The following is a 25,805-nucleotide window of genomic DNA, read 5'->3' as shown; positions in this document are numbered from 1 at the left end:
AATACATAATTTTAACACAATTTAAAAAAGAAAATGAAGTTGTAAGTGTACTGGAGCAGGAAATGAATGTATACTGTCAGGAGGAAGAATCTTCCCGTTTCCTATTTGGAAAACCAGAACACTGTGCTGGTTGGGATGTGGCTTATTCAAGGGTTCAAATGCTGGAAGCTTGCTTCACAGTATGGTGATTGAGCATTGAGTGGCATTTAAGAAGTGGGTCTTACTGGGATACAATTAACTGTTTAAAAGCCCTGCCTAAGGGAAGATTAATGCTGATCTATAGGAGTGGGTTAGTTCACAAGACAGTGAGATGATCTAAATGGAACAAAACTGGCCCTTCTGATTTCCTTGCTTCTGTCTGACCATGTGAGCTCTCACATGTGTGTTCCCACCGCTATGTCTGACCGTGGGATCTCTCACGTGTGTTTCCACCGCTGTGTCTGACCGTGGGATCTCTCATGTGTGTTCCCACCAGTGTGTCTGACCGTGTGAGCTCTCACATGTGTTCCCACTGCTGTGTCTGACCGTGTGAGCTCTCACGTGTGTTCCCACCAGTGTGTCTGACCGTGTGAGCTCTCACGTGTGTTCCCACCGCTGTGTCTGACTGGGATCTCTCACGTGTGTTCCCACTTCTATGTCTGACCGTGTGAGCTCTCACATGTGTTCCCACCACTGTGTCTGACCGTGGGATCTCTCATGTGTGTTCCCACCGCTGTGTCTGACCATGTGAGCTCTCACATGTGTTCCCACCGCTGTGTCTGACTGGGATCTCTCACGTGTGTTCCCACTTCTGTGTCTGACCGTGGGATCTCTCACATGTGTTCCCACCGCTGTGTCTGACCGTGTGAGTTCTCACATGTGTTCCCACTTCTATGTCTGACCGTGTGAGCTCTCACATGTGTTCCCACCACTGTGTCTGACCGTGTGAACTCTCACGTGTGTTCCCACCGCTGTGTCTGACCGTGTGAACTCTCACGTGTGTTCCCACTTCTGTGTCTGACCGTGTGAACTCTCACATGTGTTCCCACCGCTGTGGTGCCATCCAGCATGAGGTTGTCACGGGGGTCAAAACAATGCCAGTGCCATGGCCTTAAGTCTTCAGAAATATAGGTTAAATAAATTCTTTTTCTTTAGAAAGTATCAACCTAAAATATTTTGTAATACAGAAGATAAGGGACTAGTGTACACTGAGTAAGATTTATAAATTGACTGCAGATTTTTAAAAATGGAAAAAATAAAACACAAATGACAGAATTTACAAGTTATATCACATACATAGAAGGTTAGCATACAAAGGCATTATAAAAACGTATGAGGAAAAGAAATAAGAGGTGAGAAAAAGGGCACAAATATATGGACATCCAGTTTATACAATAAGTGAATCTAATGTGAAAACATGAAATAGATATTAAATTTCATTAATAACAATGAAAATTAAAATTTTGGCCTAGCCTACTCCAAAATGTTACAGCCATTCTCTGTCTCTTTAACTGTGCCTTTACAAATCTATATATACACATATGTGCATATTCAATATATATGTTGGATATTGAACATATATTGAGTCTATATATTCAAATATATATATGTTTTCAAAAGCAAACGAAGAATCCCAGGTCACGTCCTACTACTAAGCAGGGACAAAGACTCAACAGGTCACTGAACACAACCACGAGTTCTGAGATTAGGAGAGTTGTGTTTCAAAATGTTTATTCAGAATCTTATATTCAGTAAAATGTAGCAAGATGCAATTTTAATATTAATACATATTTAAGTATTGTGATCTATAGGTGAGTTTCTTCAAAATTACTTAGGGAGGTAGGAGTAGACATATAATATTATTAGCACTTCTAAGCCTTATTTGAACCTGCCTCTAAGGTTCTTGATGTTCTAGAATACTCAGCTTTAAAATGTTTCTCTAAAAATTTTTGCAAACATATGCATAATTAGAAATAGAGCCAAAATAGTCACGCATCTATTACCCACCTTCAGCATTATTATTAACATTTGTGAATACTGTGTGATTCAACCACTTAGCACTTTTTTTCCTTTAAGTAAATCCCAGAATTCATGTCACGGTTGTTTGCACATGTATTTATTAACCCCAATTTAAATTTGTAAGTGAAAAAGCAAAAATGTACCGTATCTTGTTGTTGTTGAGCCTCAGGAAATGCAATGCTTTCATTTCTTGTACCCCAGGTGGTATAGATTTTAAATCATTGTGATCCAGAAATAACTCTCTTAGGGAATCATATGCCCCATAGAATGAGACTCTGTCTATGCCGTCATCAGTGAGCTTGTTAAATGACAAGTACAAGTATTCCAGGCCTGGCTCCATGTGGCCAAACACATAGCCAGGAATTCGTTCAATCTGGTTCCCAATGAGTACCAAATGCAGCAGCGACTTGGGCAGGTGGCCAGGGACATGGTAGAGTTTGTTGTAAGACAGGTCAATGGATTCTAGGTTCCTGCAACAAAGGAAAAGCAAGCCAGGTTGGGACTCACAACTCTAGGCCTTGACAAGACCCGTCTTGATGCCAGTTCGTTTTGTTAATACCTGACTTGTGATGTTCTAGATAACAAATTTAACTGTGCCAGCCTACAGCTAACTCCAAGACTATATTCTCAGCAGTGTCTCGTACTACCTCCAATTTCATGAGTGTTTTAGAGAATACCAGATTCTAAGAAGAAAAACTGAGACACCAGGGGATGCTGGGAAGGCCTACAGACACCACCAAATACCTTTGTCCTGTTGAGTCAGAAACAAAATCTGAGAGCTCCAACCTACAACAAACCACACGTCCCAGAAGTTGTCTTTGGTTCCACAAAGTTTTCATCTTTTTTTCCCTCTGTTTTCTGTTCCACATTGGATTTTGTAGCCTGGCAATCCTAGAGCTTAGAATAAAAGAGATCTGGAAATGGTTGTTAATTAGCCATAAGATCTGGGATTGTGTGATGAGCTTCTCCAGCTCTCCTCACCTGATGGGGACTGAGTCACTCTGTAGGTGGCCCTTTTTCATCTTTGCTCATGTTATATCTTAAAAACATTCATCATGGGCCCGGAGCAATGGCATAGTGGTTAAGGTTCTCGCCTTGCATGCACCGGGATCCCATATGGGCGCCGGTTCCAATCCCGGCAGCCCTGCTTCCCATGCAGCTCCCTGTTTGTGGCCTGGGAAAGCAGTCGAGGACGGCCCAGGGCTTTGGGACCCTGTACCCGCATGGGAGACCCGGAAGAGGCTCCTGGCTTCAGATCGGCTCAGCTCCAGCCATTGTGGCCGCTTGGGGAGTGAGTCATCAGACGGAAGATCTTCCTCTCTGTCTCTCCTCTCTGTATATCCGCCTTTCCAATAAAAATAAAATAAATCTTTAAAAAAAAAATTCAGCACAAGCTGCTTCAGGGATATCATTCACAAGACACACAGCCCAGACCCAGATTGTTTGCTGGATGTGTGGGCCTTGCCTTCAGACTCTCTGTGCCTCTCCCACCCTGTGTCTAGGAAGGCAGAGTGTAGGAGCCACCTGCTACCGTGCCAGCCCTTCACTATTTTGTAGGACTTGAGGGATGGATCTTAGAAGGAAAAGAAGGTGGGGTGTTATGGAAAAGCAGGTTTGGGTGCTGATTCCAGGTACATCAGCCTGAAGGGAAGATCAGATTTCCTCAAAGTATGCAGCACATTATCTCATGTAAGTCTCACAGCCAGCTCAGCTCTTGAACAGGTGGCTATCCCAGTGCTGTGCAGTCATGGTGACAACAGACCATAACCAGAGTAATGCTAATGATGGTCATAGATAGCAGTTTGGGAACTCTGCGAGGAAAGCAAAGTTTGGATTTGCAGTAAGGGCTCCCTGGGAAAGGGCCCCCAGCTGCAAACCCTTTTCATACATTGTTTAGCAATAGCCAAAGGAAAAACTCGTGTAAGAAAATTAAATTATAGCGTGTACTCACTCTTGACTTATCCAGGCTAAAGGAGCAATCCTGTTTTCTTCTATTTTATTATAACGTAGCACAATGACACTGATCTTTCTAGTGTGATTGAAACAAATTTCAGTTATTTCTTCAATTTGGTTATGTTCAAGGTATAATTCCTAAAATTAAGAAAAAAAATGCCATTATTTTTCTTCCACTGGTGATAATTGTTACACTCAGTTTCACAGAGACTGAAAAGGTTATTGTGGGTAGTACCTGTCATCTGAAGAGTCTTTTAGGGCTCTTTTGAATGAATTTAAGCATTTAAGGCATTAGATTTTGTAACTAATTTATAAAATAAATACAGTCTCACAATTGTAGAAACAAATGAATTAATGTTTCTAGCTATGACACAAAGATGCCGTAGTGATTATAAAAGCTTTCTCTTTTGTAAAGCTTACACATTTACCTTATCCATTTGGCTTCCAACTCTGGCTTGCAAGTAGGACCATGGTCCCCTCTTGCCAGTGGAGGAACCAGGCAGGTCCATCATCACCCAACCATAGAGCTAAGGCACCTTCTCAATATTCCATGCTGGCTGTCATTTTTTTAGCCTCATATTTCTTAGGCTTGCTTACATTGTAATTTATTTCCTTAAAACCTAATTAATGCAACTGAAGTAAGGCCCTAATTTAAGAACAGGGTGAGGTTTCCTAGAACTACTCCTAAGGTTTTCGTAGGTAGGGCTCTTCAAGTAAAATGTAGTTGACAATAGAGGGAGTTTTTTTTTTTTACTATTAAAAACACCTAAGTTGTTAAATTATCTTTGTTTTCTTGCTGAAATTTAGAAGTCAAATTAACATCCTCAATGTAGCTTTCCACTCCTGTTCCAGAAATTTTCCCTGTTTTGTCAGTTAATTTTTTTTTGTTAGAAATAGATGAAGCAGTTTTTAGTTTTTGCTTTTAATTTCATACATGTTTAAGGAGTGAATTTGATCAGTGGTCCCTAAATTTTGTATATATATATTAGATACCTCCTGTGGTTTTTAAAGTATAAATTCCAATCTGGCTATCCCCAATAAGCAGCAGGTCTTGGCAGACCTGGAGTGAACAGTGTGAAGCAATCTTCAGATATATGGTTAAATGAGGCAGGTGCATTGCATGGTTTTAGAAGGACTCATAGCATGTGCCATGTACCTACACACTGGCATGCCCGGTGCCTGCGGGAGAGTGAGGGTGACCCCTGTAGAGAGTAGGCAGGTTGGATAGTTCAGACATCTGCTAAGTACATTGCATTTTGTTTAGCCAAATTTATGTATGTATGTTTTAGATGTGTGTCTGTGCGTTACCTATTATTTTTTCAATTTTTAAACACTTCTGGCATTGTCATTCAAAGAATTGGATGGATTTAGGATAGGAATAGAAGTCTATACTTTTTATTTAAGATTTATTGTTTATGTAAGAGTCAGGATTACATGGAGAAACAGAGAGATCATCCATCTGCTAGTTCGCTCCCTAACGGGCCACAACAGTCACGGCTGAGCAAGGCCAGAGCCAGGAGTCCAAAGCTTTTTCCAGGATTCCTGCGTGGGTGCTGGGGCCCAACCCTTTGAACCATCTTCAACTGCTTTCTCAGGCAGATTAGCAGGGAGCTGGATCAGAAGTGGAGCAGCCGGGACTTGAACTGCTGCCCATAGTTAATGCCAGACAAGTGGCTGGCTTTACATCCTGCACCACAGCATTGGCCCCCAGGAGTCTGCATTTCTTAATGTCCAAAATCATTCTGATGCGTCCAGCTGAATATGGTAGAGTGCAATATTATGACTCTTGTTATCTGGAAATAGGGAGGAAGCTTGATAACCCTCTTTCCTGGTTTGGTAGGACTACAGTGGAGACGAAGCTCCATCCTGATTGCTAGCAGCATGCTTCTGTGATTGCTGGGCATGGTTGGAGTTGAGGCAATTAGCCGGGACTCTGCCCAGTGGAGGTCCCAGCCACCTAGGTGCTGAATCTCATATTCCTATGGCAGGAGTGTGGAGTGTGGAGTCTCACTACCCCGAGAGCACACTCCCAGGCAGGTAGAGCAGGCCCAGCCTGCAATTTGGAGCTGCTTTGAAGCAACCTTAGTAGGAACTGGTGGCCAAAGCGAGTTGCCAAGTCCCTGATCCTGCTCTGCACTGGCCTCTGTGCTTTGATCTAGGATGTAGAAACGTGACAAATGGTTTTTTCACAGAGTTTGTCCTTGATCTGTGATAAACCTCACTATTCTGTTACTGTAAGTCAGATCATCTTTCAGAACTTACAGTTTCTTTTGAAATTCTACTAGTAGTCATACTTCTGATTCCTAATTTTGTATTTTTTGAAGAAAGAACAATGCTCAGACCACGGTGGATTCTGTAGTGTCAGAATTCCATTGCATTCCATCATAATAGTTTTTAAAGACATTTTATTCTGTTATGGTATACTGTCATTTAATATTTCCTACATTAAAACATTAGAAGAAACCGGGTGGGGCTTCTCCCTCAATATCCCCCTTTACCTCAGATACATGATGGAAACAATATGGACATAATAGTATTAAAAAAATTAGAAGAAAAGATAATGGTACCTCAATAGAAGCTGGAAGACCCTGGGGTATAATTCTAAATTTATTTTTTCCTAGTCGCAGGTAGGATAGGCTCTTCAGATGTTTAAAAGCCGAAGGATTGACGTTTATTTCACTGAGATTGTTTCCTTCCAATTCTAAAGTGACCAACTGATTTAAGCCTATAAATATAAAATCATGATATCAGGAAAGTAGGAAAGCCGTGCAATTTTTTATAGTTTATCAAGATGTTATGTGAAATACTCAGTCTGCTTGGAGCTGGGGAATATAATTTCTTTATTTTCATTTTGAAATTGGTTCCTAAATATATGCACATCCCAATCTCAGATGCTCAGTTCAGCCAGGACTAAATTCACATTCGGTGGAGAAACCCTGGCAGAATAGCCGTTATCCAAATGGCAGAGTAACAAATGCTGGTTGAGAAGATGAACCTTTACACAGTTAGTGGGATTGTAAATTAGTGCAACCACAGTAGAATCCAGCATGGAGAGTTCTTTAACAAAGAAAGAGAGAAGAGAAAAAGAAAAAGAAATGGACCTGCCATATGGTCTAGCAAGCTCACCATTGGGTATATATCCCAAAGACATAAACTCATTGCATAAAAGAGAGATTTGCTCCATCATTTATAGCAGGACTGTTCATAATCATTAAAATATGGAATCGACCAAGGTGTCCATTATGTAAGTAGACAAAGAAAATGTGGTATATGTACACAGTGAAATACTTTTTAGCCATAAAAAAAAGAATAAAATCCTGTCATTTACAGCAAAAGTAGAGGACCTCATGTTGAGTAAAATAAGCCAAACATGGAAAGAGAAATAGTGCATATTCTCCCTTTTACGAGGGAACTAAAATTTTAAAATCCCCTGTATGAACACAGTGTTGATTACTAGAGGCAGGGAGGCGTGGGACAAAGGGAGTTTAGATTACAGAAATAGAGGAAGCAGAGTGTAGTTATTAGCTGTATCATTAAAGATACTAATGAAATGTTAATAGGGAAAAGAGGGTGAGGGAATATATGAGAACTCTTTGCATTCAACCTCATCGTTTTATTTTGCCAACTTAAAAGCACTCCAAACTGATAAAAATTCATGAAGTAATCATTGAATTGCCATGTGGTAGAAAATATGTTTAGGGAGTATAGCAAGACAAAGGAAACAGGTAGGTGAGGAACTCAGGGAACCCTCCACAGGGGCCAGTGCTTGCCAAGCAGGGATTTGAGATTCAGGTGGGCATGAAGTAAAGGCCCATGGAATGTCACTGGGACATTTGCGAAGACATGTAATTTTCAGGTGGCAGGGCAACAGGCAGTGGGCTGGTGGTGATTCCTTTTCTAGGACACAGAAGGGAACACACTCCCTGGAAATCTGTCCAGCTCTAAGCAAGAGAGTTAGAAATAAAGCAGAGCTGTGAATTCCCATCTTAGTTATTCACGCATGGGCACAAAGTGCAGCCAAAAGAAAGTTTGCAAAGAAAAAAAATTATCACAGAAACTGAGCTAGCAAGGAAGACCTTCTTCGTTTTTTTGCTGGTTTTGTTGTTGTTTGTTTGTTTGTTTTTCCCTACACTGTTTAAACTGGCCTCAGGAGTAGTATCTTCAGGTCAGTTGGAAACTTCACCCTGGAGGGCCAAGCACCCAGAAATGATGACACCCAGAGGCATCTGAGGCAGAGGTTCAGGGCACGGCCAAGATTCCCAGAATAGCAGATGTGTTCCTACTGAACCCTGTCAAGGGCTTTCCACCAGGCACGGTGAACTACCCAGGCCTATACTTCCACAGCAGCAAAGATGATCAGGGCAGGAGCAGACATGCTTGTATTACCAGGAAGGGATGCATGACAGAAGCCATGTTGTAAGAAAGATCATCTGTTGGTGGTATTTCAGTTAGTTGAAGGCCTGAGTGACAGGAAGTGAATAAGGAAGAGGTGGTCAATAACTTGTGGTAAAGTAGCAATATTGTTTCATGTTCTTTCCATTCCCAAACTAAAGAAACAGAGTCTCCAGCATATCTCTGTAGCACACAGGTGAGGTTTCAAAAGGTGACAGAAATTTTCCATTGAAAGATAGAAAACAGAAGTGTACTAGGGGGTCTAAGATGCAAAAGTTGATGATACTGTATCTTTGCTCACACTTATCTATGTATGTTGGAAATACATGGTGTCTTGTAGGTTTCTTGTAGGTTAAGCCTAGCTTGTTGAAACCAGTTCTCAGGAAAGCAGAGAATGGGTCATGGTGGGAGTCGCTCACTATGAGGATTGCCAAGACAAGCTAGAGACATGGAGATTTCCAGTTTTTCTTGCCATCTCTTATGCTGCCTTTCACTCATTTACTCCCAGCTATGGCAGGCCTTTCCCTTCTCGGGGCTCGCACATGTTTCTAGTGGACTCTGAACATGCTCCAGGTGGTAAGCCACCACTGCCTCTGAAGACATCTGACACTTTTGCCTGAGGTCCTGGCGCCTCCAGCATCAGCTTGTTGTTTCACATTCTCTCCCCTGGTGGCACCATCTCCCTGCTTCCCTGGCACCCTGGAAGGTTGTGAATGAGGAAGACAGCAAGAAAGCAAGCACTGCCAGTGGTCAGGCTTGGCCTGTGAGCCATGCTAGGACTCACTGCATCCAGCCTCTTTACAGCAAGAGGGCCCTTGGGTATGAGGGCCCAGCTGCTGCCCCAGTTAAGACACAACCCAGTCTCCAAGGGCAAGTACCATAAGATGACAAAGAGCCATCATTCCTGTGCATACAGGAAAGCTTTCTAGAAACAGAACAGCTGAGAACCTTCTCACTAGCCACCTGCCTGGGAACAAGACCTTCTTGGTGCTTAACCTAGAGAGGGAGGGCAGGCAGCCAGTTTGCCTTGGACAACACTCAACACTCTGGGAACGCAGAAGTACTTCTGCACAATGGGGGAGAGTGGGCCGAGCCCCAGGGTGGAGTGAAAGCACCTTCCATATAAGGAGCTTATGTTGTATAACATGCCATTTTGATAAATGCGAACTCACCTTCAGACATACACAGACTGCTAATACACTTGTTCTAAATTAAGTGTTCTTTTTGGCTTCCGTTTAACACAGCACTTAGAAATTGAGTTTTCTAATGTTTTTTCCATATGGCAATACCCAACAGAAGAGTTGTATTAGTATTTTTCATGTCTACCCTGAAATCCATCTGGAAATTGAGTATTTCCATAACTATGGAATGAATCCTAGATTTGGCAGTTCTCATTATTATTGTTGTTTTCCCATGGCTAAATGTTTTGTTCTTATGAAGTTTGGGGAGAGCTAAAAGGAATAATTGAGTAGTTTTATTCCAGTAAAAGCTTGCTTTATTAACATTTACATAATAAATATGTTTTACATCAAGTAAGCAGAAGATGTTGATCATTATACCACAAGAGTCCTGCTAGATCTTTAGGAAGCTGCCAGGAAAAATTAGGCAGTGTTTATCTTAAGGAAGCACATAGTGTAATAAAAGGTGCTAAGTGGAAGTCTTGAAAATGTGATCTATCCTCTTCTATAGAGTCCTGGTGTGATGACCTCGACTAAGTAGCACAGTCCAGAGACTAATGCAAAGAGGAGCTGGTTCCAGGAGATTCAAATATACCCTCACTGAAGTTTGACCAACAGAAACCAAGCCACAGCAGCTGCTTCACTCATTTGGCATGAGGTGTGGAAGAAAAATTGCAGTGGTATGCAGCTCCCAGGAATGCCAGCCCAAGCCCTCTCAGGAACACAACTGCCAGAGCTGAAGTTCTGAAGTGACATTCATGTACCTTTGCAATAGGATAGACTGGCACCTCAGTATTAGTCTTTCTTTTTTTTTTTTTCTAAGATTTATTTACTTTTATTGGAAAGTCAGATATACAGAGGAGGAGAGACAGAGAGAAAGATCTTCTGTCTGATGGTTCACTCCCCAAATGACCGCAACAGCTGGAGCTGAGCCAATCTGAAGCCAGGAGCTCCTCCAGGTCTCCCAAGTGGGTGCAGGGTCCCAAGGACCTGGGCCGTCCTCAACTGCTTTCCCAGGCCACAAACAGGGAGCTGGATGGGAAGCGGTGTCACCGGGATTAGAACCAGCGCCCATATGGGATCCCGGCACATGCAAGGCAAGGACTTTAACAGCTACGCTATTGCACCAGGCCCTAGTATTAGCCTTTGTATACAGTTCACATCTACTTTGTTTTAGGTTTCCAAACTAGGCAACTTGAAATAGCAAAATGTGGGAGGCAGATAAGAGTTAGATATCTGTTGACCAACTGAAGGGTGGAGGAGATCCAGTCACCCCACCATCAAGAACCAACAAAAATGTCAAAACACAGCACCAAGATTTATGGTGGCACCGAGAATATTAAATGTCACTGCATGTATTGGGGATTTTAAGAGAGGTATTGTGTTGTCAATGATGAGAATCACAGCCGTTCAAGGTTTTATTTATGGTCTTTTTGTTTTTTCCTTAAGATAACCGTTTAAAATAGGGTTGCTGTCTCTCCCCATCCATGGGTAATATGTTTCAGGCACTACCCCATCCCCCAGTGGAAGCCTGACATCGCAGATGGTACCAAACCCTACAGTGTTTTTCCTATACAACATACATATAATAAAATTTCATTTATAAACTAGGCAGAATAAGAGATTAGCAATAATGTTCATAAAATAAGAGAATTATAACAATGTAACAAAAGTTGTATGAACTAAACCTCTCGCTTGAAAGAGTGAAGACAAAATGCTAATATTATGAATATAGTAAAGACGAATATACTAATAATGTTTTAATACAAGTAACAAACTTTGTAAAGTGAAACAGTAGGTAAGAGGAGTCTGCCATCCATTTCAAGTTCTGTCAGGAGTTAAAATTTAAGACTTCTGTCAACTCAGATATTTAGTATTTATTCATTTGACAATATGGTAAATAAAATGCCCACACTATAGAGAAAAGATGATAAGGAAATATCATTTAAAAATTGTTAAATACCTGATAAACTGTCTTCATCAATACCCTGGAGATTGTTCTCATTGATTTTAAGTTCTTCTAATGTAGATGGTAAATCTGAAGGAATCTGTACCAAATTGTTTCCATCCAGGTTCAGACGTGTCAACTTCTTCAGAAACTTCAAAGAGCAAGCCTTAGAGTTACCCTTTGTACGTGCACAGCTGTAAGCCCCATGTCCCACACAGTGATCAGTTCAAGACTGTGGCCCCTCAGACCTGCAGTTCCCTCAGTCTAGACAGTAACGTCAAGGCCGTGGTAATTTCCATTTCCTTTACCAGGGAGATATTGGTCCTGGAAGTACAATGAATTCTCAGGCACTGCCAGCAAACTGCCTTTGAGAAGCTTTGCCTTCCTCTAGGACATGTAGACCCTTTAGACAGGAAGCTGGGCGCGAGCAGTTAGCACAAAAGTGAAAGAACCAATGCCACATTCTAGCGCCCAGGTTCAAGTTCCAGTTCAACTCTTTGCTCTAGTTTGCTGCTAATGTGCATTCTGGGAAGAAGCTGTGATGAACGAAGTAGCTGGGTCTGTGGCACCCAGATGGGAGAAACAGATGGAGTTTGCCTGGCATGTGTTGAGGGCATGTGGAGAGTGAGCCAGCGGATGGGAGCTCTTCCTGTGTCTCCACTTCTACCTCTTCTACTTTTTTGGTTCAGTGCCCTCTAAAAGCTATTTTTTTTTTTTTGTTTTAGATAAAGGAAGCTCTTAAAGCAATAGACAGAAATGTCAGTAAATTCTGCAATGAGCTAAATCTGTGAATGCTAAAATCATCTTTTATCTTTCCAACATATTAGTACTTGTTAACCTCAGTCTCCTACCTACACTAGAAAAAGATTCCTAAAATATCATTTAATTGATGTGGGAACTTTTCAAAATGAATACTGCAAGTATCACAAGCTATTGTTCCATGGCACCCAAACAGATGACTGGATGGAGAAATGTGTAATACACATTGGCCGCTGCATAATGGCCAGTCCAGCCTCACCTCCACCACCATGAGTGGAGACCTGAGTTACGTTTTGTTGAAACCATGAGAAATTAGTTACTTCAAATTTCAACAGTTTCAAAGCAAAGAAGCAAATCCCAAACAACAAGATGATTTACGGCATTGTGCTGTCGGCAGAGTGGGTAGTATGGAGTGGGTTCCGGAAACTTCTTGTCTGCCAGCTTAGACTCCGGATGAGAACCAGAAACTGAGAAATGCAGGGGACAGAGACCTCCCCAGGGGCGGAAGTCTGACTGGGTGGGATACAGCATGCTTACTTCCGGCTGCAGGAGAACACGCAGATGTGGCTTTGTTTACACACCAAAGCCTCTCCTCTCTTCTGTCGGATTCTTAATTCTCCTTTCCGCTTTTTGAAAAAAGACTGTATCAGCTCTGAAGCCTTCAGAGCCTGGTTTTTTTTTTTTTTTTTTCTCAGAATCTCCATGACAATGTCCTCCAGAAAGTTTTGCCCATTGCACAAAAATAAAGCAGCAGCAGCAGTGTCTTCCTGGCCTAATCATGTTGTTAGAGGTTCCAGATCAAACTCTGCTTTATTGCCAGAAAATACTTAAATCCTAAGAGACCAGATTTCAACTTGTTTTCAGCTGCTATAGAAAAAACTACCCCCAAAAATGCAAAACATGAGTCTTATCACTGATGCTACAGCCAGTGTTTTTAGGATGAAGCTAAAGCAACAATGCAAGAGTTAGGCACAGAAGAGAGAAAACTTTGCTGGCTTAAGAAAGCTACTGATCCAGAATATAGTGCTTTTCCTGTCTGCCCCTTCTCCCACAGCTGGTTCAAGCCACCTACTTGGGGCATGGAGTGTGAGAAAGGGTGTGCTTACCTTGAATGCTTTTGGACCCACAGCTGAGGAGTTGATACTGTTTCTGCTGAGATCAAGCCTTTCCAAGTTGGGGAATCCATTAAATGCTTCATCGGGGATGGAGGTGATGGAGTTACCTAGAACATGCATAGTGTGTTAGGTGTGTGTGTGTGTGTGTGTGTGTGTGTGTGTGTGTGAACATGTGGACTGGCATATGTGCATGGCTGGAGATTATGCATGTATGTGTGTGGGTGGATACCAAGAGAGCTGTATCTCAAGAGAAGGCAGATCTTTTAGAACAAGAGTGGATTATACATTTTTTATATATGTGAATGCATGTTCAGAATATTCTCAGTTTACTGTCAATTTTATTTTTTTTTTTTATTGGAAAGGCAGATTTACAGGGAGAGGGAGAGACAGAAAGATCTGGTACACTCCCAAAGTGGCCACAATGGCCGGAGCTGAGCCAATCCAAAGCCAGGAGCCAGCAGCTTCTTCCAGGTCTTCCACACAGGTGCATGGTCCTAAGGCTTTGGCCCGTCCTCTATTACTTTCCCAGGCCACAGGCAGAGAGCTGGAAGGGAAGTTGAGCAGCCAGGACAGGAACAGGCACTCAAGTGCATGCAAGGCAAAGATTTAGCCAGTGAGCCATCATGCTGGGCTCCCAAAATTTTCTAGAAATTGCTCCCATACTTCATAATGTTTAGGTAAAGCTGCTTAAAAGAGCCAAGTGGAGTCTGTTGTTCAGTACTGTTGGCTTCATGCATGTGTAATGAGGATATGTTTCTGAAAGGCTGTGCAGAAATGAATTTTTAGTCTCAATGGTTTTCCATTTTTGTTTCCCTAGACTGGGAACATGATGAAATTTGAATCATACTTGTCCCCTGAATAAGCAGCTTGGGGAAACCATTTCTCAGACCCCAGATTTAATGTTAAGTCTCTATGACTTCAGTCTACAAAGGCTCCTGCATACTTTAATTTTATGGCTTTTTGGTTTTGATGTTTATTTACTAAAAATCGCACTGTGTTTAAAAGCTACTTAGTGACTAGCAAAACCAAAACCTTGCCGCTTAGCAAGGGTTATTTTTCAGAGGGCAGAGTATGCTTGGCATGCAAACTTCTTGGGAAGTGGCCTTGCTGGCCGTGAGAGCAATTTCTTAGGCGATCGTGTGAAAGTGAGATGAAGCCTGGGGTGTCTGTCAGCCAGCCCCTCACATATGGTTCCACTGCTCCATCACTCAGAACTTTCCCAGAAGACCTGTGGAGATGTGGACGACCACCCCATTCTCAATAGAATGACAGCAATGAGGAGAAAACAACTGTCAGGCCATGCCCTGGTAGGACACAGTAGTGGACATGCTCTGATGGGAATGGCAAAGCCACCTTAGAGAACTGTCTGGCAGTTTTTCAAGCAGGTGAGCTCCTGGGCATCACCCCAAGAGAAGCAAGAGCTCTGTGTAAGTACAATCATCTGGATGTTGCTTTGATAGGTAGTTGTGTGCATTGTCACCTCAAACTGGAACCACCCCAGTGTTCCTCAGCTGGTGACCTGTGGTTCCTCCATTTAGAGAGAAGAAGGAACTACTGATGCAGGGAGAAACGCTAGGAATCCAGCTGTAATGCTGCTTACTGCCTAGTTCCATTCCACGATACTCTGGATGCAATGCTGAAACCCAGGGACAGAAAGCAGGCCAGTGCATAGTAGAGGGAGGAGGAGGACAGGAAGGACCTGGTACAGCAGAAATGTAGAGTGTAGGGCAGTTACACCACCTAGGTGTTTATCAGAGCTCACAGAAATGTACACTGAAAACCAGTTTTGCTGTATGTGAATTACACTTCATTACAACTAACCTTTAGAAGCTCACTGGGAAATCCTCATCTAACCCAGAGGACCCTGCTGTCTGCCTGACTGTGCTTCTACACCAAGTTCCTGTGTCCTTTGCACTGCTTACTCATATGTGTGAAGATCATGCAAATTATGAAATTAAATGTAGCATTCATAAACTATGAGGTCAACATGTACTTTTAAAGCACAAAGGAAAACACGCGTGAGCGTCTCTTACCAACCAACTCCAGACTGGTTATCTGTGGTGCTGTCAGCGGTGGGACCTGGCGGAGGTCGGCATGCATGCAGCTGATGGTCCTGTAGGACAAGGAGCACCCTCTAGGCAGGCGCAGGGCACCTCTTGGGGGTGCAGGGAGTGGAGCCCGGGCGGGTATTCGGAACATGTCTCCTCTTACAGCTTCAGTGGTGTTTTCTTCCTCCTCCTCTTCCTCCTCCTCTTCCGCCTCTTCCACCTCTTTCTTTACTTCCTGCACCTCCACCTTTAACTCCTCCTCTTCCTCTCCATTACCTTGCTGTTGGTATGGTTGCCTCCGCTGCTCCACAGGCCTCTGCTTCCTCTGTCCTCCGCTCTGCTCCTCATGATGTTTTCCCCCATTTGCGGGGTCAGAGGGGTCTCTCTTACGCTCCGTGTCATTCTCTTGAACTTCTTCTTCCTCTTCAGATTGAAGGGCTTCTCTTCTTCGCCCTTGGTTCGTTTGCACCTGAGCAGGTGGCAGTTGCTTATGAAGTAAATGGACAGGTTGTCTTGTATCTGAAGAATCACCAGAAAAGTCAGTTCTGTCCTGTAGTGCTATGTCATTGACTAGCAAAGAGGAGACTAAGCGGACACAAGGAGGTGGCAGGAACAAGTTGATGAGGTTAATGAAAAGCAAATCATAAAATGAGGTTAATGAATATTATTCCCTCCAAGTATTTGTGTGCAAGATGAAATGTATCTTAATTCTTGCTTTGAAAAACTGTAATAGTAACTCTGTATCTGTTCTATTAAAAACAACTCTCTTTTTTTGGCCTTTGTACCTTTCTACTTGTTTTTATATTAAATAACTCAATACTCATTTTCCAAAATACCCTGTTGCCAAGTACCCTAGGAGGGAATAATATTGACACACATGACAAGATGTTGAAAAATGCTCGGTGAGCTACTCATATGAACAGATGTGATACCTTTATAATAAATACTGTCCTGTTAATTGGGGGGTATTGATAAAATGAGAATTATAGACTAGCTTCAGATATTTTTTAAAAATGAAACTATCTCTTTTTTGCTTGTAATAAGAAGGCTGACTTTTGTTTGTAGATTGTTTTTTCCAATTTTATTTCTCTTCCATGGGCTTAACGGCACATGATGCAATTCAGAATTGCAGGTAGAATGTTCTCTTCCTCTTCCTGCTTCAACCTGTGCCTTGCCTTAGATCACAATGTCCTGTACTTAATACATGTTGTTTCCCTCAGGCGGCTCTCCAGGGTTGCAGGGGAAGGGAACACAGCAGATGGTTAATCTGCCTATACATTAAGCAGGAAACAGGACCCGGCCAAGGCCAGGCAGACTCAGCTCAGTAAAGAGCTTGAGAAATGAGTCATCCAGGCTTATAAATGTATTTAGTCACCTCCTTTCTTGTAGTTAGTGCTGTATACACACTCCACCCCCAGACAAGTCAGAAAATATATTACTCGAAGAAATTACTTGAAACATCCATTCAGTATATATTATAAAGTCTTGGAGTTATTTTTATCACATCTCTGGTAAGACATGCAGAAGAATAGGAAAAAATTAGTTAAAGGAAACTAAGGCTATCATATTGAAACATTTAAAAACCTTCCTTTATATCCAAGTTTATTTTTCCAAAATAATTACAGCACTTCAAAAATATTCCAAGTCCTTTGAAAAATGAAGAATTTCAGCATCTTTCCTTATAAAACTTGTATTTCCCCCAAGAAATCCTTCTCAGTAGGTGCTTTGATAACAGTTTTAAGAAAGCACCATGCTGGGGCCTAGCGGCTAAAGTCCTCGCCTTGAACACGCCGGGATCCCATATGGGCACCGGTTCTAATCCCGGCAGCTCCACTTCCCATCCAGCTCCCTGCTTGTGGCCTGGGAAAGCAGTCGAGGACAGACCAATGCATTGGGACCCTGCACCCGCATGGGAGACCTGGAAGAGGTTCCAGGTTCCCGGCATCGGATCGGCTCGCACCGGCCCGTTGCGGCTCACTTGGGGAGTGAATCATTGGACAGAGGATCTTCCTCTCTGTCTCTCCTCCTCTCTGTATATCTGACTTTGTCATAAGATAAATAAATCTTTAAAAAAAAAAAAAAGAAAGCACCATGCTTTCGTGACATATCAGATCACGTAAAGCAAGACGGGATTCCTAATTGTTCTAAAGTTCTTCCTGGTGAAAGGTCACCTCTGAGCGTGAGAATGATCTGCTTTGGTTATAGACAAGAAGAAACAGCCTGATTCCTGCTCCTTGGATTATTTAGGAAGTGTTTGCTTGTTTTTGCAACATGGACTTTCATTGGGGGAGCCCTGAAACTCGCTCCCAAAGACACCCACTCACTGAGATTTGAACCACAGTGGAGGAGTCAGTGAGCTGTTGACAAAGTGCGTGCTGTCACCCCTGTACGAGTCAGGGCTGCACTAGGAAACCGCTTCCCGGGTCACCCAGTCAAATGCTGGTTCCCGTGCTGTCTGAATGGATCGGAACAACCACAGACAAGGGCACATCACCGCTGCTTTATTCCTCAACTTCAATGTCCTCTTGGGAAATGATGATTGAGAGAATACATTTCAGACCAAAGCAGAATCCTCAATTCATGATAAAAAAAAAAAATCAGGATCTGAAAGTTGTAAAAATTGTGTCACACGGTCTCTCAAGCTGAGTCCAGTGTAGAGTGGACTCTCAAAGAACCAGGATCAGGAAGCCCCCATCGTATCTGTCCACATACCATATACCTTCCCAATAATTTGTGTATTAGCATTGTACCAACATCGATGACTAAGGAAAAACAAAAGCAAGTTATACATAAAATCACGAAAGCTACTTCTCTGTACCAGCGTCGGAGCAGATGGGGCAGCACTCCCCCTCGGGTGTGATGGCGTGGAGGCAGCTCTGGGGGCGACACATGGTCTCATCACACAGCACCGTCCCGTCTGAGCAGAGGCAGGTGGTGCAGGGATCTGGAGACCACACAGCTCTGTTGTGCATGGCCATGCCCTTCACCATGCAGCGCCCCTTCCTTCCTAGGAGCAAGCAGTGACACTCAGTCTCCAGTGTGGTTACTGGTAGCTCTGGGATGAGCGGACACGATATGAATTCAAACTGGTATAACCCCAAGAATAGAATTCTAAATATGTTCCTGCACAGAATAGAAATTCTCACAGGATCTTTGGAAATATTTGTGTTTGTTTTCAGCTGTTACGGAAGTTTGAGGGGAGTGAAGGAAATACTTTCTATTGGCACTGTACTCACTACTTGTGAGAGTGGCCTCCTTGTGGTAACAGTCTGAATTGTGGATCTGTCTAGCCTGCACCTATCAGAAGAGGCCAAACTACACATTCGCAGCAGATCCCAACTGTTTCTCATCCACACCGTGTATCCACTGTGAATACTCAGGGATATGGCTTGTGATAATCCCCTTGTGACAGACAACAGGCTTTCACAAGGACACCTGTAAACTGTAATAGTGGGACTACAAGACTGCAAATCACACCACCGCTGCACGGTGTCTGTTGTCTGACAGCACCTGACTTCAGGGAGCCAGGAGTACTATTCCAGTGCGTGCCAGAGAACTGGCACAGGGGAGGGAAGAGGAAAGGGCACATTTCTGAGTGCTTCCCAGTGAAGGTCTGCATCTGTGTCTCTCGATTTACCACATTCTCGACATATAATCCATAAGCCATAATCATGCTTTTAAAATGTGCAATGCATTTAGTATAAGCATTTGTGGGCTTTTCACTGTGCTGTGCCAGCTCTTCTCCCTTCTCTCTTTCTCTGTCACTCAGCCTTTCAAATACTTGTATTTTTTATAAAAAGGGGGACCGGTCATAGATACAGCAGCCATTGGGATGGGAAAACAAGTATTCCTGTAGATCTGGGAAACAAATGAATTTATAAGTGTATGTGTAGTCAAAGAAGAACTATTCCACAAGCACATTGGGGAAACCACAGCCATTCTCCTTTTATGCTGAACGACCCCGCCAGTCTACACATGTTCAAAAGCAGCCTAGACACGTGTAAGAGGGCTTTGTGTCCACTGACACTACAGGTAGCCTTGGTGAAAAACTGATGAAGAATACAGTACAGTTTGGAAAAGGTCTGTACATCTAGCTGAAGAATCCTCCAAATTTTCTTCTGACTATTAGAATGATTAGTTTGGGGATAGACAGGTTTGATTTCAGCAACTAAAAGACTCTGTGTTTCTAAACTTTCTTATCCACTGAGATTGACCTTGGATTTGCTAGCCAGCTGATTCAGCAGCAGTTGCAGTGCTAACTGTGGAACAGGCATATGCTACAAGTTAACACGCGCATGAAACAGGGAAATCAAGGTGGACAAAAAGCAACCAAAAGACTCACTCCCTGAAAGTAAAGAAACAACTAAGCTGGAAAGATCTACTAAAGTAAAAGTACCTGGCAAAAACAACTCATGTTCTGAAACAGTGCCCTTGCCAAGAGAACTCAGTTCAGAAAGAAAAGCCGAAGCGGAGTCCACCGAAGCTGCTTGCTTCACAGTTTACGACAGGCAGTCCCATGCAGACTGAAGCAACCTGCAGAAAGGTCCGGATGTCTGATGTTGCACATAACGATGCAAACAGTCATGTAAGGGGAATTGGTACATGGAGTATAACAAACTGTTCCCTCTATCTTCAGATTTACAGTTTAGCCAGTCATACTGGTGGTTAAAATATAAACTGAATGGCCCTGGTGCGATAGCGTAGCTGTTTAAGTCCTTACCTTGCATGCACCAGGATCCCATGTGGGTGCTGGTTCTAATCCCGGCAAGCCCCACTTCCCATCCAGCTCCCTGTTTGTGGCCTGGGAAAGCATTCGAGGACGGCCCAAAACCTTGGGACCCTGCACCCGTGCGGGAGACCCAGAAGAGCTCCTGGCTCCTGGCTTCGGATTGGCTCAACTCCAGCCATTGTGGCCACTTGGGAAGTGAACCATTGGACAGAAGATCTTCCTCTCTGTCTCTCCTCCTCTCTGTATATCTGCCTTTCCAATAAAAATAAATAAATCTTTAAATATATATATATATATATATGTATATATATATAAACTGAATGCAACACAAATGATATGAAATGGTTAATGAGACACAAGTAGAAATACTAGGATGCATTTACTAAAAATTGAAACAGAGACTTGAATCCCAATGAGACTAAAATCTGTATTTGTAAATATAATCATCTATATTTTGCTAGCTTTTCTACCATTAATTAAATTAGAATTGTGTGGGGAAATACATGTCCTCCTGTGGATTTTTTTTTTCTTTTTAATCCTCCCTCCACCCCCAAGGATTTTTTTGATTATATATTATTTTATTTTTATTGGAAAGGCGGATATACAGAGAGGAAGATCTTCCGTCAGATGATTCACTCCCCAGACGGCTGCGATGGCCGGAGCTGAGCCAATCTGAAGCCAGGAGCCAGGAGCTCTTCCAGGTCTCCCATGTGGGTGCAGGGTCCCAAGGCTTTGGGCCGTCCTCAACTGCTCTCCCAGGCCACAGGCAGGGAGCTGGATGGGAAACAGGGCCGGCGGGATTAGAACCGGCACCCATATGAGATCCTGGCGCGTACAAGGCGAGGACCTTAACCACTACACCACCACGTATTACCATAAAATAACACTATTTTATGACCAAACGAAAGAATAATACACATGCTCACAAGAATGATCCGAAACTAGAATTTTTATATGTTGTTATTAGATATATAAGATACTGTCACTTTTTCAGGTTACATTTGGTGAGTGTTCAATAAGTTAAATAGAATCTCCATATGACCCTAAACACATGCTGAGAAGAATTGAAAACACATGTTCAAATACAATGTGTATATATACATAGCTTCCAGTTCGCAGTAGCAGAAGGTAGCATCCTGGCTAAACGTGATTGAACCTTTAAAACATTTTATTCACTAAAGGATGATAGTTACACAAGGCCATATGCTATGTGATTTCACTTACGTGAAATTTCCAGAAGAGGCTAGGTAAGAAAATACCAGGGCCTCGAGATAAGGAGACGTGAGAACATGTACAGTATTTCTTTTTGGAATGGTGGGTATATTCAGGAGCTAGAGAGGAATGGTAGTAGGAAAATACTGTAAATATGCTAATTGCCACTGAATTAGATTCTTTAAAGTGATGAAATGGGAAGTGTTATGTATGATAGTGCAAGTAAGAAGAAATACTTTACGGCCACTAGGAAATGTTTTTTGCCAAATCGTCCGTGCACTTCTTAAGGCACATCCCCCTGCATCACATATTTAAACCTTTTTAAACAGATGTGGAATCACATTATACATATGCTTTTATAACCTTTTTCTTACTAGAAAGCCATATTATCTGTTTCTGTGTATCTTTTAAATAACTATGGAAATTGGCCTCATTCTTTAAGACCTAGTGGTATATATTGTAACAACGATCGTTTCCACAAAATTCTCTTCTGTACATGTTGCCGATGTGACTTCAATTACTTACTAGCATGATAATTATATGTTATTCATGGAAATAATAACTTAGATGCCGTTGGCCTTACTGAGATAGTGTATGAAGTATGGGCCTCAGAAAATTATATAGTGAGAGTTTCTTTTGTCTTGTGAAAGCTTTCTTTAATGATAATGTATCTCGAACGTAATTACTTTTTCCTTCCGAAATGGAAAAAATGTGGACCATTAAATACTACTAGGTTTTGGTGATGTCTGGCGGGATCTTTGGCAGTACTTCCAGTCTTTTCGGGCTCTAAAAAGTCAGTGATTTCGTCTATATAGATTCAGTGGCTTTAACTTATGATGAAAATATTTGGTGAATATATGTTTTATGTCTGGTGTGATCTCGCTCACACCCCGTAACACCACTCACTTGGGAGACCCAGCTGGAGCTCCTGCCTCCTGGTTCAGCCTGGCCCAGCCCCAGGTGCTGTGGGCATTTCACAATGAGCCATGGTGGATGTTTTCTTTCTCTGCATATGTGCCTCTTTCTGACCCTCTTTGAAATAAAGTGAAAACAGAGTATATATATATATATATATATATATATATATATATATATATATGTATATATATATATATATATATATATGTTTTAGAAGCATCTGAAATCATTTGTTTCTAGGACAAACACCTGCCCACAGAAATCATTTGTTTCTATACTGTAGACAGCCTACTGGTACAAAGGAAAAGGCAGTTTATAAATACATATAGAATCCACTTTATAACAACTAGTTCAATGCATACATAGTAAATATACTGGAAAGAAATTGAGCAAAATTGTAACTATAAATTGATATAGCATAAGGAATATTTTTTTTCTTTAGAAGTATGTTCCTTAAGTGATATTTCCAGTTGTAAAATTTGAACTTTGTAGATTAAACAGAAGGTGATCTACCTTATTTTTCTTTGGAAAATATTTCCATGAAGGTTCTCATTGTGTGGCCCATCCCCTGCCCCTGCTACCCCATACTGTTCCCTTACCTGGTAGCACGTTATAGCTTGACTCTACTCCAAAAACACTTAATAAGGATTCAACCTTGTCCTCCATGTTATCGTCAGAATTAACGACGGGCAACCTTGCTGCCTGTGGAGCCGTGCTCTGTTGAACTCCATGTTTTCTGTCTGCTGTGTGGTTAGAGGGGGAGCTTTTCTTCAGTCTCCTGTGAGGCATCTTCCTGCCTTGCTTCTGCGGAGCCTCTTCATTTTGCGCAGAGTCAGTTTGAGAAACGATAAGCAGAACAAAGCAGAGCAGACTTGCAAGCTTCATGTTTTATTTCTCACCAGCCAATTGCTAGAGTGAAGGGAAATTTTGCAAGTTAATAGTGACTACATTTTTTTCCTCTAGGAAAGGCTTACGATGGTATGTCAATTCTGACGTCTTTGAGAAAAATCCTTATGTCATGTGGACTATATGCTATAGTTTTGCTGCCAAATTAAAATTTAGAATTTCTCTGACAGAATAAAAGAACTTTGCACATCCCATCTCTAGACTAGGCATAGCATACTTTTCCTGTAAAATGCCAGGTAGTAAATATTTCCGGATTTGTGAGCTGTATGTCCTCCATTGTAACTACTCAGCTCTGCCACGGAAGCACAGAAACACCTGTAGCTGATGTGTGAACAAGTGCACATGCCCAAGTTCTGCTCAAACACTTGTTCTAAAGCAAGGTAGACACGGGTTTCCAGATGGCGGCCCCATCCTGGGGCCTCACCTGGGCCTCACTGTGTTTAGGGTTTCCACTATGGCTAGGGAGTTTTCCCTCCACCTGCCTTGCCACAGTGCTGCTCTCTGACAGCATCCATGAACCATTCTTTCAGGCCTTTTTCCTTTTTTGTCTGACTTTATAGTTCTTCCTGTTGGGTTGGAGAACATGATTGTGCTCCCTAAAAGTACCGAAAAAAAAGTACAAGTGATGAGGAGGTAAGAGGAAGAGTGACAATCTGACTCAGTAGATCCTGAGGGGCAGACAGGGCACTGGTGAGGCCGAGATGCAGTTAGGTATTTTGGCACTATCAGTACAGCAGGGGTGTGGTCAGGCAAGCTGCTGCAGAGCCTGTACCACCAGGAGCGGGGACAGGTAAAGAGGAAATCCACAGGCATTGCCTGCACAGCACCCACACCTGCTCAAAGCTCAGCAGCCGACGCCCACCCCCTGCCAGAGGGCTATGCTCTCCCATCCCCTCACTGTCAGAGCTCTCTCAGATGGACAGCCTGTGTACATAGCCTGGGCCAAAAGGAGAAGCAGGAGCCCCAGGGATCACAAAAGTCTTCTGCTATCATCTTTCCTGTAATGAGGGTAAGGGATTTGGCGATGTGTAGGGTTGGAGTAGCAGCCTCACTCAGAAGGAAATCTATCCTCATCCAGAAGACCTGCCTTGGTCGTCAGCGTCAACCAGAGCAAATCTGTTCTTTTAGAGATAGTCACTCAACAGCTCAAGGTTATGTTATATACAGAGGTTGTGTAACTGCAAAACAAGAACTTCGGGGGTGGGGCGGGTAACACCTTTCTGAAGTGGTTAAACCCCTCAGATAAGGGATGGCTACACAGTCCTACACAGCTGTCTTGTTAAGACCTTGGAAAGTGAGAGGCTTCTATGCATTTCACCCAAATTTTCTGTCTGGTTACTTGATCAAACAGAGTAATAGTCACTTGAGATGTTTCTGTCCCCTCTAGAACTTGCATCACAACCTCAAAGCAAGCATGAGAGGTTCCACGGACATGCAAATGGGAGGCCAGGTACTGGAGGGAGTGCCCCCTTCCGCAAGGCAGCATCTGCCACCTAGATATTTAGAACATGTTCATGGTCTCTGTTAAGTCAAGATAAACATTATAGCTTTTTCCAAGTAGGAATCTGTAGTGGCTGTAGTAAACGCTGGCTTAGGCACACGTGGCATTAACCGATTTTTTACTTGCTGCCACATTGCACATCCCCTGGAGGCCAAAAATGTGCGCACTGTTTGTGTTGCTATAACACCATTTCTGCCAGCTGATACCTGGAGTGGGTGCATGAAATGGAACTCTGTGAGGCTGTGATGTCAGTTCCTAGTCACCTGCTTATGAACCCCCTCAGTCATTAAGACAGCATGGTAATAAGACAAATATGCCTTCCCACCTGAAACAACTAAAACTCAGGCACAATACATAAAATGCTCCGAACGTTTCAACGAAGAGCTATTCAAGCTATTTAGTTTGGTGATCTCAGAGGGAGGAGGCCAAGAAAGTAAACTCTTCCATGAGTGATCTACTCACAGCCCAAAGGGACTATCTAGGCCATGGTACAAGGAGGAGGGGAACCCTTCAGTCTCTCTAGGCTGCAGACTCAGACCTGAGAATCTGTGAACCTGGGACTGTCTCCAAGGCAGAAAACTGATATATAAGAGCTGCCCAGAGAAGCCTCCCAGAGGTCTCCCATCTTTGACTATGTATCAGTATCACATGTACATCCAGTTCTCAAGACCTAAAGGTCAGAGGGCCAAAACTCTGAAGCTGAGAAATGAGTTTGTGAACCACCATTTCAAGTAGAAGCCCTTGCAGTCCACCAGCAGCTGGCAGAGTGCTTAGAAGGCGTTAGCTCAGTAGAGAGGAGTGGTTAGTCCTAGGCTAATGACTGCTCTGATTCCATTTAACTAAACTTGAAAAGTGAGTCTTTCCGAAAGAATCAAGCTGCACAGTAATTAACTATTTGCCAAAACACCCAAGTATTTTGATATTTATGTAAACTCGCCAGGCAAACGGAAAAGCAAGCAAATGGACCCAAAATGCTGAGAACAATGAATCTCTTGAAACCATTCCAGAAATGACACTGTTAATGTAACAAGTAGGACATGAGCTTATTGTGACTGTTAACTATATCCCATTAAGGTCAAGGAAGTAGAGGGAAGACTAACCCTGTTAAATGGATAACATGGGAACTTTTTTTTTATCCAAGTCAAACA

At 42.6% G+C, this 25,805-nt stretch overlaps 2 protein-coding genes across 3 annotated transcripts in view; one reads left to right on the top strand and one right to left on the bottom strand.

The window, feature by feature from the left end:
* CENPP (centromere protein P) overlaps positions 1 to 25,805 on the top strand; it is a 246,272-nt gene that overhangs the window by 156,626 nt on the left and 63,841 nt on the right. The gene's annotated exons all lie outside the window — the stretch shown is intronic.
* Positions 1 to 25,805, bottom strand: part of ECM2 (extracellular matrix protein 2) — a 40,759-nt gene that overhangs the window by 1,370 nt on the left and 13,584 nt on the right. Inside the window, exons 2-9 of one of the 2 annotated variants that reach the window (XM_058672951.1) lie at positions 22,850 to 23,159; positions 18,210 to 18,398; positions 15,377 to 15,976; positions 13,335 to 13,450; positions 11,485 to 11,620; positions 6,519 to 6,676; positions 3,950 to 4,089; positions 2,142 to 2,468 (exon numbers count right to left, since the gene is read on the bottom strand). In XM_058672951.1, coding sequence (XP_058528934.1) covers positions 2,142 to 2,468; positions 3,950 to 4,089; positions 6,519 to 6,676; positions 11,485 to 11,620; positions 13,335 to 13,450; positions 15,377 to 15,976; positions 18,210 to 18,398; positions 22,850 to 23,135 — 1,952 coding nt within the window. In that variant the 5' untranslated portion in view covers positions 23,136 to 23,159. The remainder of the gene's footprint in view (positions 1 to 2,141; positions 2,469 to 3,949; positions 4,090 to 6,518; positions 6,677 to 11,484; positions 11,621 to 13,334; positions 13,451 to 15,376; positions 15,977 to 18,209; positions 18,399 to 22,849; positions 23,160 to 25,805) is intronic. The other variant, XM_058672952.1, reaches the window with a different exon arrangement.

Source organism: Ochotona princeps, chromosome 14, assembly GCF_030435755.1.
Source record: "Ochotona princeps isolate mOchPri1 chromosome 14, mOchPri1.hap1, whole genome shotgun sequence".
Classification (NCBI taxonomy): Eukaryota; Metazoa; Chordata; class Mammalia; order Lagomorpha; family Ochotonidae; genus Ochotona; species Ochotona princeps.
This window is presented reverse-complemented; position numbering and strand designations above follow the sequence as displayed.